The sequence below is a fragment of the Vipera berus genome, assembly GCF_964194415.1.
Source record: "Vipera berus genome assembly, chromosome: Z".
In the NCBI taxonomy this organism is placed as follows: Eukaryota; Metazoa; Chordata; class Lepidosauria; order Squamata; family Viperidae; genus Vipera; species Vipera berus.
Window position 1 is genome coordinate 68,331,066 of NC_138205.1, and position 19,202 is coordinate 68,350,267.

General features: G+C 36.1%; 1 protein-coding gene across 1 annotated transcript in view; it reads left to right on the forward strand.

The window, feature by feature from the left end:
- EGFR (epidermal growth factor receptor) overlaps positions 1-19,202 on the forward strand; it is a 220,649-nt gene that overhangs the window by 180,988 nt on the left and 20,459 nt on the right. The window contains exons 15-21 of the mRNA XM_081342924.1: positions 1,386-1,543; positions 5,265-5,300; positions 7,179-7,320; positions 7,748-7,870; positions 8,203-8,301; positions 15,388-15,573; positions 16,601-16,756. Coding sequence (XP_081199050.1) covers positions 1,386-1,543; positions 5,265-5,300; positions 7,179-7,320; positions 7,748-7,870; positions 8,203-8,301; positions 15,388-15,573; positions 16,601-16,756 — 900 coding nt within the window. The remainder of the gene's footprint in view (positions 1-1,385; positions 1,544-5,264; positions 5,301-7,178; positions 7,321-7,747; positions 7,871-8,202; positions 8,302-15,387; positions 15,574-16,600; positions 16,757-19,202) is intronic.

Consider the following 19,202-nt stretch of genomic DNA (forward strand, 5'->3'; position numbering starts at 1 on the left):
GTGGGACATACGTCATGTCAGTTGAAAACCAGAATTCATAAACATCAGCTGACAGTAAATTGCCATGATCGGAAATCTCTAATTGTTACCCACACTGACACTGAACAGCACCAATTCAATTGGAGCAATACAAGAATCATCAGCCACGCTACCACCCACCATGCTTGTGAAATTATCAAAGCCTGGCACTCCACAAGAATTCCATCAACAGACACATTGACCTACCAGTGCAACCAGCCTATGAAACCCTGAAGATTCAAATCAACCACATAACCAACCAGCGATAGCACCAGCCTTCATCCAATCCACGCAACCCCCCTACCAGCACTTCACCTCGTAATGAACCTCACCTGATGTGACCTATCCATCACAAGACCTGTCACAAGACCCTAACCTGATGTGACCCTCTCATCACAACCCCTATTGCCCACAAAGCCTTTATAAGCAGAATACCAACATAACATCCCTTAAACTCTGCTGGAGATGTTACCTAGCCTGGTAATTAAACATTTGGAAACCAACCCACAAGCTTGGAAAATGAACCTCCACCCTCAAATCAAAATGATTTTGGGAATTGGTAAAACTACCAGGTGACTTATATTGTAAACTTCAGATTGGCATAAAATCAAATGTTTCTTATGATTACTTATAGTAGTGAAATCATAAGCAGAAATTGAAGAAAGTTGTAGTCTGTATTCACTTGTCCTCCAGTATTATAATACTAATAATAACCTTTCACTTGTAATTTCTAGCATCATGAAAACATTTTCTAATAAATTTCTAACCACTTTCTACAAAATTTTAAGCATGAATACATTCCTCTTTTTCCTTTCAATTCTTCTGAAAAATTGAATGGCATATCTATTTTTCATTACAACTAATCAGGAAGGGTATTCAAGCAAATTGGACCTGATTCAGTCTGCTCGGAAGGAAGAGAAGACATATATTTAAATGTCTTGGTTAACCCATTAGAAAAATATCAGTCTGAATTATCTTTATAATTGTAATTAGATGAAGCAGATGGCCTTAGCTTTTCCTACAAAATAAAGAATATAATTAGTATGTTCTTTAAAACCTCTTGTAGAAAATATTTAGCATAAGATGTAGAAAAATAAAAATAATAATAGAATTTTTGAAAATAGCTGTTTTTCAAAAATCAATAGGATACTGAAGTAATAAAAGATACATAGAAACGTTTATCTTCTGACCTGCAGCTATTTCAGATTTTATCATCCATCATTCTCACCGGCAAGACTTCCTTTGTAAATTCTTGAAGTTCCACACATTTTATGGTGTAGTTTGACAAAGCCTGATCATTATTACATTTTTTAGTGTAAACGAAAATGTATTTCACATCCACAAAAAATGCTGTGCTTCTTGTCCAGGGTCCTGGCAACTGCTTGAAGTGTGCTCATGTAATAGATGGTCCACATTGTGTTAAATCATGTCCTGCTGGCATTTTGGGAGAAAATGATACCTTAGTCTGGAAATATTCAGATGAAAATTCAATATGTCAGTTGTGCCATCCAAATTGTGTTCGTGGGTAAGTGAATTTTTTTTGTCTTAATTATTAATTGAAAGGATCATATGTTATAATTTATTATCATTCAATTTATAAACAAAACAGAACCTTAACTGGTTTAGGAATATGAAATCAATGCATAATCAAACATAAATAAAACTGATGCTATAATTTATCTCTTTAAAAATATACTATAGTATTAAAAATTTGATAGTTTGGTATAGTCAGTTTTCTTCTAGGAAACAAATATCAATTTTAATGAGGAAACTTAATATAATTACATGAGTAAAAGAATGGTTGTAATGTTGCACAACATTACCATTCTCTTCTGATTTAAGCCTTCTCCCTATAACCATACTGATACTTTTCAGAAGTCCACTGTGAAAGATACTGTGATTATTCTCTTTAGCTATTTAAGTTCTTCATTTTATGAGGGGAACAACAAAGCTAAAATTTTGAGAATTGGAATTGTAGTGACATCTGGTGGATAGTTAATATAAAATATTTCAGGGACCTCTAATAGTATCAGAATATTGGCTTGTAAACCAATATAGGAATTATGAGTCCACAGGGATTAAATCCTATTGATTTTGTACTGATAATTGTAATTTGGTGCTAGTAATGACAGTATTCCACACAAAAAATCCTAGCTTTTCCTTAAATGTCACTTACTATAAACTCTCAGTTTAATTGGCTTAGTGGATTTCAAATACAATGGACAAATTATTTGTTCAATTTCCACTCACATTTAGTGGACAAATGTCCATTAAATTAAAGTTTTATGGTAAATGGTGCCATTGATTTCAATTGTGGAATAATCAATTGGTACAAAAACAGATTTAGCAAATTCTGCATGGTTTGTTATATTGAAATTATACAGTATTCCAGAGATCCTCAACCTATGGGCTGTGGCCTCTTGGCCACTGGGCCACATGAGTGGCTGACCATTGCATGCTTGCATGTGTGCACACTCACACCCTGCCCTTGTGCCAGTGCCAGCTGAGCCATGAGCCGGCGCTAGCCAAGCCATGAGTTGCGTGCCAGCACTAACCAAGCCGCAAACCTCTCACTGATGCTAGCCAACCTGTGAGCCACGAGCCTCTCACCAGCACTAGCCAAGTTGCAAGCTGGCACTAGCAGCCCCATTTGAGGAGCACGTATGCTTATGGCCCTGTTTGCGCGCATGCTTACGCAGCCACATTTGTGTGTGTGTTTAAGCATGCATAAAGGTGCCTGTCCTCCCTTTCTCACTGGGCCACCCAGAAAAGCTGGCAACCCCTGCAGTATTTCATACATACTCCTTTATACAACTGTGATTTTTTGAAAGAGCAGGGAAACATGAAATTAGCTGTATCACAGCCACAGGATAATCACACATGCTGAATTTTTAAAGACTAGTATACTGACTGTCACATTTCATTCGGAATAAAATGTGGATTTTATAGTTCAATTATAAAATCACAATAGTCATGTCCTCTTTGATATCAAGTATGTATTTAAACTGACTGACTTCTTGGTCAGTGTAAATAATAATCCTGCCAGCACATACCCAACAATGTACTGTTATTGAGAAATCCTTATATAAAAACAAAGCTGACTTCCTTGAAATCATATGGGATCATTTTTTTCTGTGAACATTAACCACACATGACCTAAGTACTTGTGTAGACATAATCATAAAGATCCTGGTTATCAGAACAATGTGCTGCTAGGATGTGATTTTTAGGAAGGTTCTACAGATTTGGCCCCTACATGTATAAACATGCCACCCACATGGAAATTATTTGCTGAAAAGTGACAATCATGTGGCTAGGCTATCATGAATGTAAAACATATCTACTGTCAGGATCTCCATCGTTGGCCTGGCACTTTGCTGGGTTGCTGCCATCAAAGGGAAAGGTAGGGGGAGGTATTTGGGGCAATCCACACCTATGTATCTAATGATGGGAAATGGGGAGAGGGAAGTGACAGCGGAAGAAGATCAGATCACAAAACCAATTTGTACCAAGATCTTCAAGTCTGTTTGCTCTGAGAATGGAATGTTACCAGTTTCACAGCTTAGAGTTTCTCAAAACATCTTACTAGCATCACATTGGCTGGCCGGGATACTGGTCAGGAGTTGAGAGGGAATGGGAGTTGGAAAGAATAGCTTTATATTTTGCGCAGGAACACCAGATTCCTCCTGACTTTTCTGCAACCAGTTTATTTCAGTAAAAGTTCCTTTACTTCAACTAAATAGAGTCACAAGTCTTAGTTTCCTGAAAGAGCAAACAGGGGGAGGTCTGACATCTACCTAATTAAATATATTGCCTCATTCTTAAAAGCTACATAATCACATAAAATGGATTCATGTTCTAAAGTTGTAAGAGTGGTCTTTATGTTTGAATATACTGAATATACATGCTTGAATATACTGATGGAAAACCTGGTATGCAGAGGCTAGTAAACTAATTCCATTTATAAAGATTAGTTCATAATTCAATCTATAGAGATACTTAGCAGATTTCAATCAATCTCATGATGATGATGCAGCTGTTGTTTTCCAATATAAAATGGCCATTGGTTAATAGTTTTAATGGTTTGCTTTCTCACAATGATTCTGCAATGTATAGTAGTGCAGTTGTTCCTCTTTTGTCATTGCAGTTGCCAGTAATAAGCCAGACAGAGACAATGTTACAGTCAACATTGATTGTTATATGTGTACTGATAGAGATCTGCCACAGAGATGGGAAAGCTCTAAAGAAAAATAGGACTGTGGTCTAGATTGAAAAATAAAAACATTTCAAAAGGGAGTGGCAAACTACTTTGGTACTAGTGCCAAAAAACCACAGGAATGTGTCCACAATCCCCAGGAATAAAATTTGAATTAAAGGACAACTTTATTTTGTTAACTTTAGGCTTAAGCAAGCCATTCATTTAGAATCACTTCATCATAAATTTATTTATTTATTACATTTGTGCTTTGTTAAAAGCATTTTTACAAAATTAATTTGACTGAGAAATGTGGAATAATGCCTAAGGTCATTTTGGGTTGTGTTCCACTATGGTCACCATAAAAAAACTTTTAATTGCTTTATTCTTAATCATCCTGGGAATATAATTTAAAGTTCTGTGTAAATATTTATAATAAATGAAATTTATTGGCCTCACCTACTGATTTTCATTGGTGGAATGAAAGAACTTTAAATATTTCTTACAGAATTATTTAAATGATTGCTTAGGTGCTGAATGTGAAGTTGTTCTTCATATAAATTTCATATAAATTTCTCTTAAACCATGATCATTTGCCATATCCAAATATGTTTATTTATAAGAGTTATATAAGTTATTACTCATTTTGTAGAAAGCAACTGGTATTTCATAACAATAAGAAAACTATAAATAAGAAAACTAGGCACATGATCCACAATCAGTGTATATCGTTCCCTATAGTATGGCTGACTATTTAATTTTTATGTGGTTAGTTTTAGTGTTTTTGTTGTGATTTAACATTATTTGTAAAATAAAATGAGAGATTTATGTCTTTGTGAGCAATGAATTGCTTTATATAGTCTGAATAGCAGAAACATTACTTTGCTGGGATAGTGAATATATCTGAAGCTGACTGCCACAATAACTCTCAGTAATAATCACATGGTATTATCCTGATGTTCACAGGGCAAACAGTTAAATGTTAAATTAAAATATTCTGATCTGTTTTTAATTCTGTTGCTAATCCTTTTTATTTTCCTTGCATTTGCAGATGCAAAGGACCTGGACCTGAAGGCTGCCTTAATGGGTAATTATTCTTAACTAATGTCAAGTTACAGAGGTCCATTTATAGCTGTGTCCAATTAAGCCAAGAATATTGTGGCAAAGGAAAGCAGATTTTAATAAATTAGATTCTGGTACACAAAGTATATTTCTTTAGTTGTAGCTTTAGAAAACAAATCCAGATTCACTATTCATTTACATCAGTTACACAATTTTTAATATGAATGGTCAAAAAGAAAGAGGTAATGCATTACTGTACTCCGATCACAGCATGAAAATATTAGCCAATAGGAAAGAGATCATTAATCCAATCTTATTAAATCTTATTAAATTTATTTTCTATCCATCAGTTAATGGATAGAAACTTTCTACTATCCTGCAGTGCTTCTTAGGTCCTAACCACATAATCACATCTTTGTTTTGTACAATATTAATTTTCCTAATGTCTAATTTTCTAATTATAGAAAATTTTCTAATTATAGAAAATTCCACATAGATGTATTAATAGATACAGATGACATAACTTTCTTTTTATGTTTAGCAAATATTATGAGGATGTATAGCAAATTATAGTTTGAAGATCATAATTTTACAGAAGTGTAAATGAACCTCACAAAACATACATGCTCTTCATTCAGTAGCCTAAACCAGGAAACTAAAAGCAAAAATATTAGTACTACATTTATTATTTGTGATTACAGCAACAAATGCTCATGAATGATGAACTGGCTTTATCAGGGCTTTTTTTCTCATAGAACGCTCAGAACAGTGTTCTGGCACCTTTTTTTGCAAAAAAAAAAAAAAAAAGCTTCCTCTATTGGCTTTAGGAGTAGGCAATCCTGGCTCTTTTTTATGACTCGTGGACTTCAACTCCCAGAAATCCTGAGCCAGCCAAGCTGAGGGGAAAGAGAGAGGTTTCCAAGCTGAGCCATACTGGCTCAGGAATTCTGGAAGTTGAAGTCCTTGAGTCATAAAAGAGCCAAGGTTGCCTACCCTGCACTAGAGAAGGACATTAAAATTATTTACAAGGTTACTTCTTTAGGAACTAAACTTTTAGAATCTAAAACAGCTAATTCAAAAAAGCCAACAGGAAAGAACCCCACATTTTTCATCTGCTTCTGTCTTTTGGTAGGTAAAATTAGATAACAAAATAATCTATTTCCTATGTTAACATCTCTGCAATGAAATCAATAAAGGTAACAGGAAAGAAATGAGAAACATTTTTCCAAATGTAATATGTCTAATTTAGCTGATGCTAGAAAAAAAAGTATCTTTTGTACACTCTTGAAAACTATTTTGAATCTATAACCATCTATTACAACTATACCACTTTAAATTAAACAGTTCTTAAAAATGAAATATTCTTAATTTGGACTATACTTTTACTGTTTGGACTGTTGTGTGTTTTAAAAAATAGATTATTTAGAATCAAGTTATGTTGCACTTCAGTCTTTAAATAATTAATCTAGTATATACATAACAATATTTGATGTTTTCCATGGTGAGCTTAACATCTTCCATCCTTCTGAGGTAGGTAAAATGAGGACCCAGATTGTTGGGGGCAATAAGCTGACTTTGTAATAATGCCGCTGGGGGGGGGGGCAAAAGCCCTAATAAGCAGGCATACATAGAATGAAGTCTATTGCTAAGCACATTGATTTGTGCTTTAAATTGTAAGCCGCCCTGAGTCTTCAGAGAAGGGCGGCATATAAATGGGATTTTAAAAAAAACATCAATAACAACATTTATTAATAAGGCTAAAATAATTTCTGGTGGTATTATCTGTACATTAAAATTTTGTTTAGGGTTAGGGTTAGGGTTCCGGCACCTTTTTTTTTTTAGAAAAAAAGCACTGGGCTTTATCATTAATATATAGGCAATAATAACTATTTTTGTCTTGTAGATCTAAAATCCCATCAATTGCAGCTGGAGTTGTTGGAAGCATTCTTTGCTTAGTTGTTATAGCCTTGGGTATTGGTCTTTTTGTGCGTAGGCATCAGATTGTTAGAAAACGTACTTTGCGCAGACTGCTGCAAGAAAGAGAGGTAAATATAATTAATGATTCAGAAAAGAACTAACTAGTATGGATTCACAATGCACTAGCATCTTGAAGACTTTCTAAGTTGTCTGTTACTCTGTATTTTTTTCAATAGGAATTATGACCTTTCTCTCTGGGATGAAACCACATTCTTCTAGCTCAAAAAAGAAGATAGTATTTCTAAATATTTGTATATTCCTAATAGTATTAGAGCTATTATAATATAAATAAGGTCATGATGGTATTTCTAATGATGAGGAAGCTGATTATTTTTAGCAATGTTTTGCCAAGTAATTTGTTACAGATTTATAATATTATAGCACAGATAGGTTTGAATCATTGGTTTTATGTTTTTCAAAAACCACCCTGTCTTGTACACTATTATAGTTAAAAAGAAACTCTCTTCTTAAGCCATGTTCTTTTTGATTCAATAGCTTGTTGAACCTTTGACACCAAGTGGGGAAGCACCAAACCAAGCACTTCTAAGAATCTTAAAAGAAACAGAATTTAAAAAAGTAAAAGTCCTTGGCTCTGGAGCTTTTGGTACTGTCTATCAGGTAAATTATCATATATTCTGAATATGTATGTAGGTATTTGTGTCTGTATATTAGTGAAAAATTAGTTCTGTATAAATTTATTTGGAATTAGGTCCCACTGGCAACAGTAATTATAAAAACTGTACATAAAATCATGCTGTTGCCCACTCAAATTATTATATGATTTTAAGATATATGGTACATTTATATTTACTGTATTAAAATCAAAAACCATTTATCCAGAAACTAAGTTATTTATATTTCCATACTTGTTGATCGATGTATTAAAGTCTGTTCATAATCTATTTTACTTGCTTTTTGTCTTAATTTGACCCATTTTGGTTTTTCTACAGGGTCTCTGGATTCCAGAAGGAGAAAAAGTTAAAATTCCTGTAGCCATTAAGGAATTAAGAGAGGCTACATCACCCAAAGCTAACAAAGAAATTCTTGATGTGAGCTTTCTTTGTTGTTGTTGTTGTTGTTTTGTTGTTTGAAGGTTTAAAATATTGACTGTAGGAATTTTATAGCATGTAGACAAAGGCATTGTTGGTGAAGGTGAAGTATTTATTTCACTGTAGTATTTCTTGGAACTGATATTTATTCTCAACTGGGTTAGACAGAAAGACCATGTTTGGATTCCTTAAAATGACTATAGATTCTCCATGACTCCTACTCATAATTGAGCCTGTCATTACAGTCATAAATCATTGCAGTCATGAGTCAAGGCATGATGTGACCACAACTGATTTTTTGATTTATTTTTTTTTTTGCATCAGTCATTTGCAATCAGAATAGTCATTAAATGAATTAATTTTCTCCAATGGTTATTTTTTACTTGAAATCAGAAGTAAATACTAAAAAAACAGCAAAAGATATTGCAATTGTGCTCAAGGGATGCTGCAAATGGCCATAAAAATGTGACCATATGCAGCTACTGTAACTTTGGAACTTGGTCATGAGTAGATTTTGAGGAATGGTCTGTTATAACTTCAAATAATTGCTACATGATTGGCCATAAGTTGTTTTTTTTTGTAATATATTTTATTGATTTTTTTAAAAAAACATAAATCACAATAATTGGTGAACAGTGTGTTGTCTGGGTTACATTTGTGAAACAATCATTAACAATTGATTTCTATAATCCATAATCCACATAATGGTTTTAGTTGATATCCTCTTTTCCTAAAATATCATCTTTTGCAAACATTGGGTTAATATAATTCTTATTGTTTTGATAGATAACAATTAAATATATATTTTTCACAATATTCCTAAAAATAATAGTCACATCAATATAATATTTCTTTTCTATCCAATCATTCTGGTTGCCTTATCATAGATCCTGTTACAGCCCTTATTTTAATTTGTTTCTCCCACCAAATTCTAGGTATTCTTACTTGTTAAGATTTTCTCAAAAATTAATTAAATTTAAAAATTTAACTCTTATTTTTTTCCATATGAACCATCTCACACTTTTACATTTCTTAAGGAATAGATAAAACAATGGGGAAAAAAGAAAAAGAAAGGAGAGCAGGAATATGGAAACATAAAAAATAACATAGTACTTACAATATATATCCCTCCTAAGCTAATATATATTTATTTCCTAAATTTCTTATTCTTTTTAACCATAATTAAAAATATGTTTAGTCTTTAAACATTCCATTTAATACATCTAGTCATCTAGTCCTTTAACTCTTATTCAAAACATTTTTATCCATTTTATCCATCATAATTTTCTTTCTAAACATTTCTAAAACATTTCCTCTATCTATCTATTTCAACTTTTTTATATTAAGAAAGAGAACAAAAAAGGGGAAAAAGCATACTATATTATTTAGGGAATTCATCTCTTAGAATGACATATATATTTCAAAACTTTTCTATTTCTTTAACCATATTCAAACAAATGTTTCTTTTTTAAGTATTCTCTCTGGTAAGTCCCCACATTTTCTTGGTTTCCACTTTAGTCTTTTTTCCTTTGCCCAATATCTTTCTTAATCAATGTATTTTGCTGAATCAAAACGTTTTTCCGTGTGTTTGTAAATGATGCTGTAGATATAAAAAATAAATCAGATGAAGTGTCTTTGTACGGGGCTTCTGCCTTTCCACGTTTGTTGAAAATCTTTTTCTTTTCCTTTCTCTCCACTTCTCTTATCATTTTCTTTCTCTCCGATTTCCTGACATCTCTACAGTCCATTTTAACCAATCTGTTTTCTTGTCTTCAGATTTATTTGTAGTCTTAAGGGGTAAGTTGTTTTTTCCAATTCTTGTGAATTTTTTCCCCACTAGGATTAATTCATGTTTCCTTGTTTTGTTAAGTTCCATCTTTAAGTCTCTATTCTCAATTCTATATCCATTTATCTGTTTGATCTGCACCTTCTCTGTTGTTGTTTTCTGGGAATTTTTTGCTGTAGAGTTAACTTAGAAATAGATTGACTTATATTTCAAAAGTTATTTTGGATTTCTTTGTGGTTTAAAGTCATTGTTGTTTGAATTCGTTGCAGTATACTATATATCTCCTCCTGTGAAGTATTTATGTTTTCTTGATATGCTCTTTCTACATGTCTCTGATCCATGATGACCAAGAATTTGAGTTTTTCTCTTCCTTTCTGTTCTCTGCAAATAGCTTTAGAGTCTCAATTAAATAGATATTTGTAATCCAAACAGTTCAAAAAAGTTTTTTTTCCTGAAATTTATAATTCTGTCTTTGTCCACAGCCCAGATTATTGTATTTTTTTGTCACAGCTGTTCTTTGTTGTTAAAACTTTGAAGGTCACAAACACAGATTAGCTTTTCCCAGGTTTCACCAAGTCTTATATTAAAGTCATAGCTGTCATAGTCTTCATCCACCACTAGGTGTCAGCAACTATTTGCTTTTCAATTTCATAAATTTTGATCTTCCATAAAAAGATTAATTCGCTGCTTCCATTGGTATAAGGGTGGGACAGAAATCCCCCTCCTTCCCTTTCAGAGGTATTTTGCTTCTTGGGAATCTTTTCCAAGAATAGAAAAGAGAAGATCACCCAATTTCAAGCATGTTGTTCACAGTTGTGCTGGTTAGTGCTTTTGGACTTCGGTTGCTAGTAGCTTGGGCTGGTCGATGCAATACAGCCAGCCTTTCTCCTGTCAGGTTAGAAGGCTTTCCCCAAGTCGAACAGAATGGCCGTTGCCATTCCAGAATCACTGGATCACCCTTCTTTCTTTGTAGCCTCTCTGGGGCAACTTAAGACCCATTTAGACCCAGGCAGGACAAAATTAGCCATGGGGGTGCAGAGAATCTGTAAGCCTGCAACCAGTCGCTACTGTGCAAAACCCATGATTGGCCATAAGTTGAGGACTACTGTATTTAGTATTTCCACTCTGTAAATTTTTGATAAATTTTATGTAGATGAACTGAAATTTACAACAAAAAAAAGGAAAGGCATATTTAGATGGGCAAAATTGGAAGTGGATTTAGAAAAGATTAATTTGTTTCAAGCAATTACTTTGTGTTGCATAAGAAATGATCTCCTTCCTTTATCTTATCCACATAATTATAAAATGTTACTATTTTGAATATACCACATATGTAGACAGCATATTGTTCCTTTGCAGAATGAGCTAGGTTATGCAAAATGGAGAAAATAAATGAGAAATAATTAACTAAAAGAACTAAAGGGATTAAAAGAAAATTAACTAAATCTTGTCTGTTGCAGCATCATTCACTATATCATGTAATGATTTTTGTTATTTAAATTTCTCACTTCTTTCCAAGGATCTTTTGAACTCTGTTCTAGCATTATTTTCCCAGTCTTCCTTTCAACAAATGAATCCTTTCTTCATATATTTATTCTCTCAATTTTCCTTATTCATTGTTGAATGGAGCAACAAGTGTAGTTATCTATTAAATATGCTTTAAGATGTCCTTAATCTCATACTGCTGTTCTCCTTTTACAAGATCTGGAGGTGGAGGGGGTCCTCCTACTGGTCTTAATTTGGAGTCTCACACGGGTTTTAATAGACTGCAGTGGAACACTGGATGGACCTGCTTAAGGCTTCTCGGCATCTGCAACTCCACTGCCACCAGGTTTATAATGCATACGATGGGGAAAGGACCTACATACATAGTACCTAGCTTTTTACAGGCCTGTCTTCGGTTTAGATACTTTGTGGAAAAATATACCTTATCTCTCACTCGGAATTCCCTGTGAGTGGCCCTCTTCTGGTCAACTTGCTTTTTCTAGGCCTCCCTTGCTTTTCTCAGTACCTTGCACACTGTAACCCATGTGCCTCTCAGAGAATCCATCCACTCCTCCAGTTTTGCAGAGGATGGTGCTCCCTGGAGAAGCTCCGGCATACTATGAACTGAGCCCCAGTAGCCACCTTAAAAGGGGTAAGTTCTGTATTGCTATACACCGAGTTATTATAGGCCACCTCAGCGAACAGTAGCAGCTCAGCCCAGTTAGTTTGTTGATAATTTACATAACATTTTATTGCTCCACTATTGAGTTAGCTCATTCTGCTGCCCAGTTAGTACTGGATGAAAAGTGGAACTAAGCCCCTGAGATGAGCCTATCAATCCCATGAATTCCCATCAAAACTCTGCAGTGAATTGCACCCTCCGGTCTGAAACAACCCTTTTTGGTACCCCTTGCAGTCTGTAAATGTGCTGCATGAACATTTTCGATAGGACTTTGGGTAAAGAGAGTTTTAGGCACAGTATGAAATGTGCCTGCTTGGAAAAGAGATCAATACCGGACCACATTACAGTGTTCCCACCACTATCTACCAGCTCACCTATGAAATCCATGGCTATTTTGTCCCAGTCTCACAGTCTAAGACAGAGTCTTGGCATTCCATTCTCATCTCAGACATTACAACCACCCCCCTCCTGATTGTTGTCAAGTTGAGAGTGATTGTTTGTGCAGAGATATTAACAATAATTCAGTCCATTTTCCAGCCAGTTTCATTTGACTTTATTAGGATGAATTCAGAAGACTGAACTTACTTCTGATAGGCCATGGTTTACCTTAGATATTCCAAATTATAGTTTAACAACAAAAACTTAGTCTATTTTTTCCAAAAGTGCATGGTGGCACAAGGGCTTCAGTATTCTTTCTTGATAGCTGTTTGTTTTTATACTATCAAATTTAGTAGCCACTGGAATACTGGAACAGCTCCACATTCTGATGGCTGATAGGTGGCACAACCCATGCAGATCAAATTTCTAGTCTAACAGAATTCAAGCTTATGTTTGTAAAGATTTGGAACTTTCAGTCAATTCATAAAAATAGTGTCAGAAATTAAAAAAAAAATAATTAATGAAATAGGAGCCTATAAAACACAAAGCAAAGAAGCATATGTTTATGATACTAGATTTATTATAGTGGAATAAAAAATATGCAGACTAAGGAAGAACTGTTTAGAAAAACCTTTATAATACATAGTATATTTGACCGAGCCATGTAATGCATACCATTTTTTTAATATTCTGGATCTTCCCATTGAAATCACTCAATCTTTCCTATATGAACTAAAGACTATTTGAGAAATGAAGCATTTTGCTCTATAATTCTTCTTTCTTTGATTTGGGCCATATTCCAATTTAGCAGCCTCACACTACAGAGACATTTGTGGCACATGCAATGATTTCTAAGAGGCACTGCTGAAAATGGATTCTTGTGGTATTGTGGATCAGATGTAATATATATTTATATATAAACTTGTGCAAGATCCATCATTCTCCAAATCAGCATGTTTTCTGCAAGTGCGGAAAAACATGTCATGGGGGGAAGAGGGAACTTTCCATTGTGTTGTTTGCACGGGGAAACCTCAGATTCAGCTTATGCTACTTCTGTAAACATATAAGCTTCAGTAAGCAGGTGCTTGGTTCCCACCTCTGCATATCATTAATGACATTGGCTGGCTGGAGTTTCTCACATGGCTCACCTTGCCTTCCATTTCTTCACACTCCAATCTTTCCCTCTGCCCCTCCCAATAAAACTAGTGTGTGGCTGCCAGCTCATTAAGCTTGGATAAATGAGATGTTTCATCAGCTGGCAGCCAGACATTAGGATTGGAGTGTGAAGAAATGGGGGAATGAAAGTTCAGCTGACCTGTGTGAAAAGCTCCAGCCAGCCAAGATCATTAACAATACGCAGACCTGGAAACCGAGCACGTGTTTCCTGAATAATAAACAAGCACCTGATTGGATATTTGTAGATAACTGAGCATCAGGGGGAAGGGAAACTTTCTTTGTGTTGTTAGCATGGGAAAACCTCAGATTCAGCTCAGACTATTTCTCTAACCATTTAAGCTTCAGTAAAGTATACTCTTGGCAAAACAAATGGCCAGGAATGTTCCTTTGCTAGATGACTGAATGGGACAGACGACAGAAAAGTACAATTACTAGATAATGAGTGATTCAGTATATTATGACTAAGATATTATTTGCTTGAGCTTTTGGATATTAAAGAACTAGAAACTGATGAAATTGAAAGAAAAAACACAGTTTAAGTCATTGAACAAACAAACTTCTTACTTTTGAGAGGAGATGAAATTTGATTTATTGAGACTAATTGTTGTTATGGTTTCTCTTAACATAGTCTTCATTAGATAATGACAGTTGCCATAATGTAAGATTTTCTAACAGTAAGTGTGAACATATGTATTTTCTCTTGTGATTGTATTTTCTGTTTTCTCTCCCATTCACCTTTTTTATTTGTACAATGCCTATTAAGATCTCTATAATCTAATTTACAGGTTTGGAAAATGTAGTGGCAAATTATTTTCTTATATTTTATGTAGTATTAATTTGTTTATTAATTGTCAGGAATCCTAGCAGTGAATGGACAGAAAAGCATCAAAATATGTGTTGGTGCCATTAATTCAAAAAATTATGTTGCTTTTAAATAAATTAATTAAAATGTTATACCTATATAACAGATAATGTATTTTTATTTTATTTTTATTGAACTTTATTCAATTAAGCTATTTTGTTTTTATTTCAGTATTCCTCCTGAGATGGTAATTTACACTTTACAAGTATACATAGTTGAAAGTTGTCATTTTGATACGTGGATATACTGTACCTATTTAGATCATGTGCATTAAAGAAGAGAAAAAAAAACATTGACTTCTTCCTACAGGACTTCTATACTGAAGCAATCACCTTTTTAAATGAGAGGAAAATTTAAAATATAATTGTCCTATGTTGAAGTGTAATGTATCAATTCTAGCCTTCAGATTAATTCTCATTCCACATAGAATTTAGCATGATTCAGATTAATTCTGTCTGTCTGTCTGTTTGTTTGTTTATTTTTCTCAATTATTATAGATAAGGGTCTTGAGGGGAGAAGTGGGGTGCCTTCTCTGTTAGTGCACCAACTGCTTCTATCCAACAATTTTTCCTTAAGGACCCCATGCCAGTCAGCACAGCCAGGTTTTCCTGAAATCTAAAAGAAAGAGGGTAGATCTTACCTTCTGAGACAAGATGTTATATCCAAATATTATAATTTCTCCCACAGTAGGTAATTTTCTCTCTGTGTTTTGGTTAGGAAGCATATGTAATGGCAAGTGTCGACAATCCCCATGTGTGCCGTTTGTTGGGAATTTGCCTCACATCAACTGTCCAACTCATCACCCAGCTTATGCCTTATGGTTGCCTTCTTGACTATGTCAGAGAACACAAAGATAACATCGGATCCCAATACCTTCTCAACTGGTGTGTGCAGATTGCAAAGGTATATTAACAACAAACTCCATCTAGTTCTCCAAAAATGTCTATTATCTAAACCTAAATTCAGGTTTGTCACTCTGATCTAGCTGATGCCTACAAGCAGTTCTTGGTTTTTAGTTTCTACACATGCTACATTAAAGCTTCCCTTGAAATTTTGGGTGTGTTTTAAAATTCAGGTTAAGTCCAATAATTTAAGTTACAACAGACTCAGAAACAGTACACTTTTACCCTTTGCAGTCAAATGATCACAGTCTGGGTATTGGCAATCTGTTCACACAAAAAGCCTTGCAATCATTTGATCATGACTTGCAATCTTCTCTTCCAGTCAGTGAAAAAACCAATAGGGAAGATTTCAACCTGCTGCTGCTGCCTGCTGACAGGATGCCCTCTTGCCTCAGGGAGCTGGCTGAAAGAGCTTCCTACCAATGGGAGCTGAATTCCTTTCTTAAAATGAAGAAATGGAACTTAAATCCCAAAGATCCAAGCTCTGTTTCTGAAACTCACCAAAGCAGTTGTCTTACATATCCAGAATAAAGCTGAAGTTCTCTAGCAGGAACAGACACCCTGCCCCAGTCCTACAGTCTGTTAGAGCAGTTCAATTCTATGCATTGAAGGAAACTGAACTCCTCCAGCAGGTTGCAGAAATGGAGCTAAAACCCTCAAGTATTTGCTCTGGCAATCTGCAGAAATGTATCTGAGCTCAGATACATTCCTCTAGCTCGCTAGAGCAATTTCCTCTCTACACAGTGGGCAACTGAACTTGACAAGGCGCTTTTTTGCCCCATCTCAAACCCAGGAGATTGCTTAACAATCACAACCAGGAGTGCCAGGAATGTGTTTTAATAAATACCTATTAATACATCCTTGCTCTGCACATGCACTCATTTTTCACTACTGCTGTAAAAGCAACAGCTTTATTGTGACTATCTCAATATTCTGTAAATACAAAATTCATTTTGTTAATATTTTCTACAGTGTGGTTATAGATGTTATGTGGTACAATAAGATGCTTTAACTGTTAACATGTTTAGGGAATGAATTACTTGGAGGAACGCCGTTTAGTACACCGTGATTTGGCTGCCAGAAATGTTCTTGTTAAGACTCCCCAGCATGTGAAAATCACAGACTTTGGATTGGCCAAATTACTTGGTGCAGAAGAGAAGGAGTACCATGCTGAAGGAGGAAAAGTAAGAGCATCAACTTATTTCTCCCTTCTAGTTTGCTTTATACAATGTTGAGTTTTCAGATACTCAAGTTCAGTTTTCAGTCACTTTCCGAGTGGTGGAAACTATATGGACAAAGAAATTATATATAACCTACCCAGAATAGGTCAAGCTTAGAAATATAGAATTTATCTATATTTTATTTGTTTGCTTGTTTTTTTAGTTTGCTTGTTGGTTTACATATCCTGCCATCTCAAATAGACTGATTCTAGGCAGCTTTCAACATTTTGAAAAACTACTAACACATAAAGGCGGGATTCAAATAAATAAATAATATAGATGACAGCCAGTGAGCCAAATCAACCAAATGGCACAGACTCTTAACAAGCTGATATCCATGTCTTGAGGGCTTTTCACCTCCCACCCTTGGCCATGCCTCCTTCACCTCTTGCTTTGCACCTCCACTCAGTGTTCCTCCTCAGCTGGCCCTCACCCACCCAATCTCCCTGGCCAATGGGCCCCTTGCCATTCACCGCATGCCCTTCAGCCTGGCCCTTTCGCCGAGACGCCCTTTGTCCCCGGCCTTTTTCTGCTTGGGACAGTTAGCCACCAACCAATCAGTGACAGGGAGAAGCTATAGTGCTGCATGGTGGCAGCATGTGGTGGGGGATTGCAGGGGCTGAGTTGTGGGGTGGGTGCACAGACAAATGGTGGGGCAGGCACAGCTTCTCCGAATGTGGGTGGCGTGAGTGGGGAAGCAGGCAAATGGTGGGGGTGGTGTAGCTCCTACTGTTGGGGAGGGCAGCCTGGCATGGGGCAGCGGGAAAACAGTGCATTATCTGGTACATTCATCTGATGTATTAAACAAGCAAAGCACCAAATGTCTGTCTCAGAAATGTATGATTATCATACGTTTGTGGAGCCTGCCGATTAAATGCATTTAAAATTTATTTATTTTTTCATGCTATTTGTTTACTCAATAAATCCCCTCCGTGGATCAGCAGCAACCAAAGTGACTGCCGCACAGCGCCTCAATTATTTATCGCCGTGGCTGTTTTTAGTAATGCTGCTGCAATTTCAGCTCATAAAAGGGCATTTAATATTTCCTGCCACCTGGTAGACATATATGCCTGCTGAGAAGGTATGTATGTTTCTGGAGGAAGCTGCAGACCTTCTGTCTACCTTGTTTGTGCTGCCAATTTTCAGTCACCAGATTGCAATAAATGAATAAATAACCCAGATCAGATGACTGCCCCCTCCCCTCCCAATGATCACCTTGCTAACCCATTCTAGGCCTTTTGTCTCCTTCCTTCACTCTGCCCTCTTTTCAATGTTGTTTAATTGTGTCTGGAGAAGGAAGGAAGGAAGGAAGGAAGGAAGGAAGGAAGGAAGGAAGGAAGGAAGGAAGGAAGGAAGGAAGGAAGGAAGGAAGGAAGGAAGGAAGGAAGGAAAGCTGATGGCCTGGGTATGGTGTCTGGCGGCAGTGATCTCTGGGGTGCTGGGTCCGACCTTGGCAGCAGCTCCATCTTCACCACAGAATGCTTGCAAGGGATACAATTGCAGGGGACACTTCCAGCAGTTGGGTCTGTTATGGTAGAAGTATTCGAGACTTCCCTTTTCAGAGAACTAATTTAACCGTCTTTCCTTCCTTCCTTCCTGCTCACTCCAACCCTCTCCTTCTTTCCCTCCCTTCCTCCCTCCCTCCCTTCACTTCCTTCCCACTCTCCCTCCCTACCTCCCTTCACCCTCCCTCCCCTTCCTTCTTTCCCACTCTCCCTCCCTCCCTTCCCAGAATTGGCTAAATTGTTTGGAGACTCTTCTTCCCCCCCCACCCCCCAAGTTGCAGAACTTGTTACAGCTCTCTTCCAATCCTCTGTTGAGGATACAGGACTAGAAGGGGGAGACCCCATGTGCGTGCACACACGCGCGCACACACACACACACACATTAACATTAGAGAGCAGAGTGAAGGAAGGAGACACAAGGCCTAGAATGAGTTAGCAAGGTGATCATTGGGAGGGGAGGGGGCAGCACAATCATTTTCATTTATTGCAATCTGGAGAGTGAAATTTGGCAGCACAATCAAGGTAGGCAGAAGGTATGCAGCTTCCTCAGCCTAGCCCTCCAGAAACGTTCTAAGTATTAGCAAGATTAAGGCCAATCTATTCTCCAGGAGAAAGTCATGTTCCAAAAGAGAGGCATAGCAACAGAAAAGCCCTACTTCCTGAGTCCCACAAGATATATTTTTTTCTGACTTCTGGATCTAGTGGAAAGAGACAGCCATCCCACAAATTCCTATGCCATGAACAGCTTTATAGATGACAACCAGTACCTCCAGAATTGCACCCAGAAGCACACTAGAAGTTCTTCTAGCAGACTGAATAGAGATATAACATGCGTACAGCAAGTTGCATGTTGAATGCTGAGAAAGACATTACTTATCCCTGAAGTAAAAGTAAAATTTCAGTGG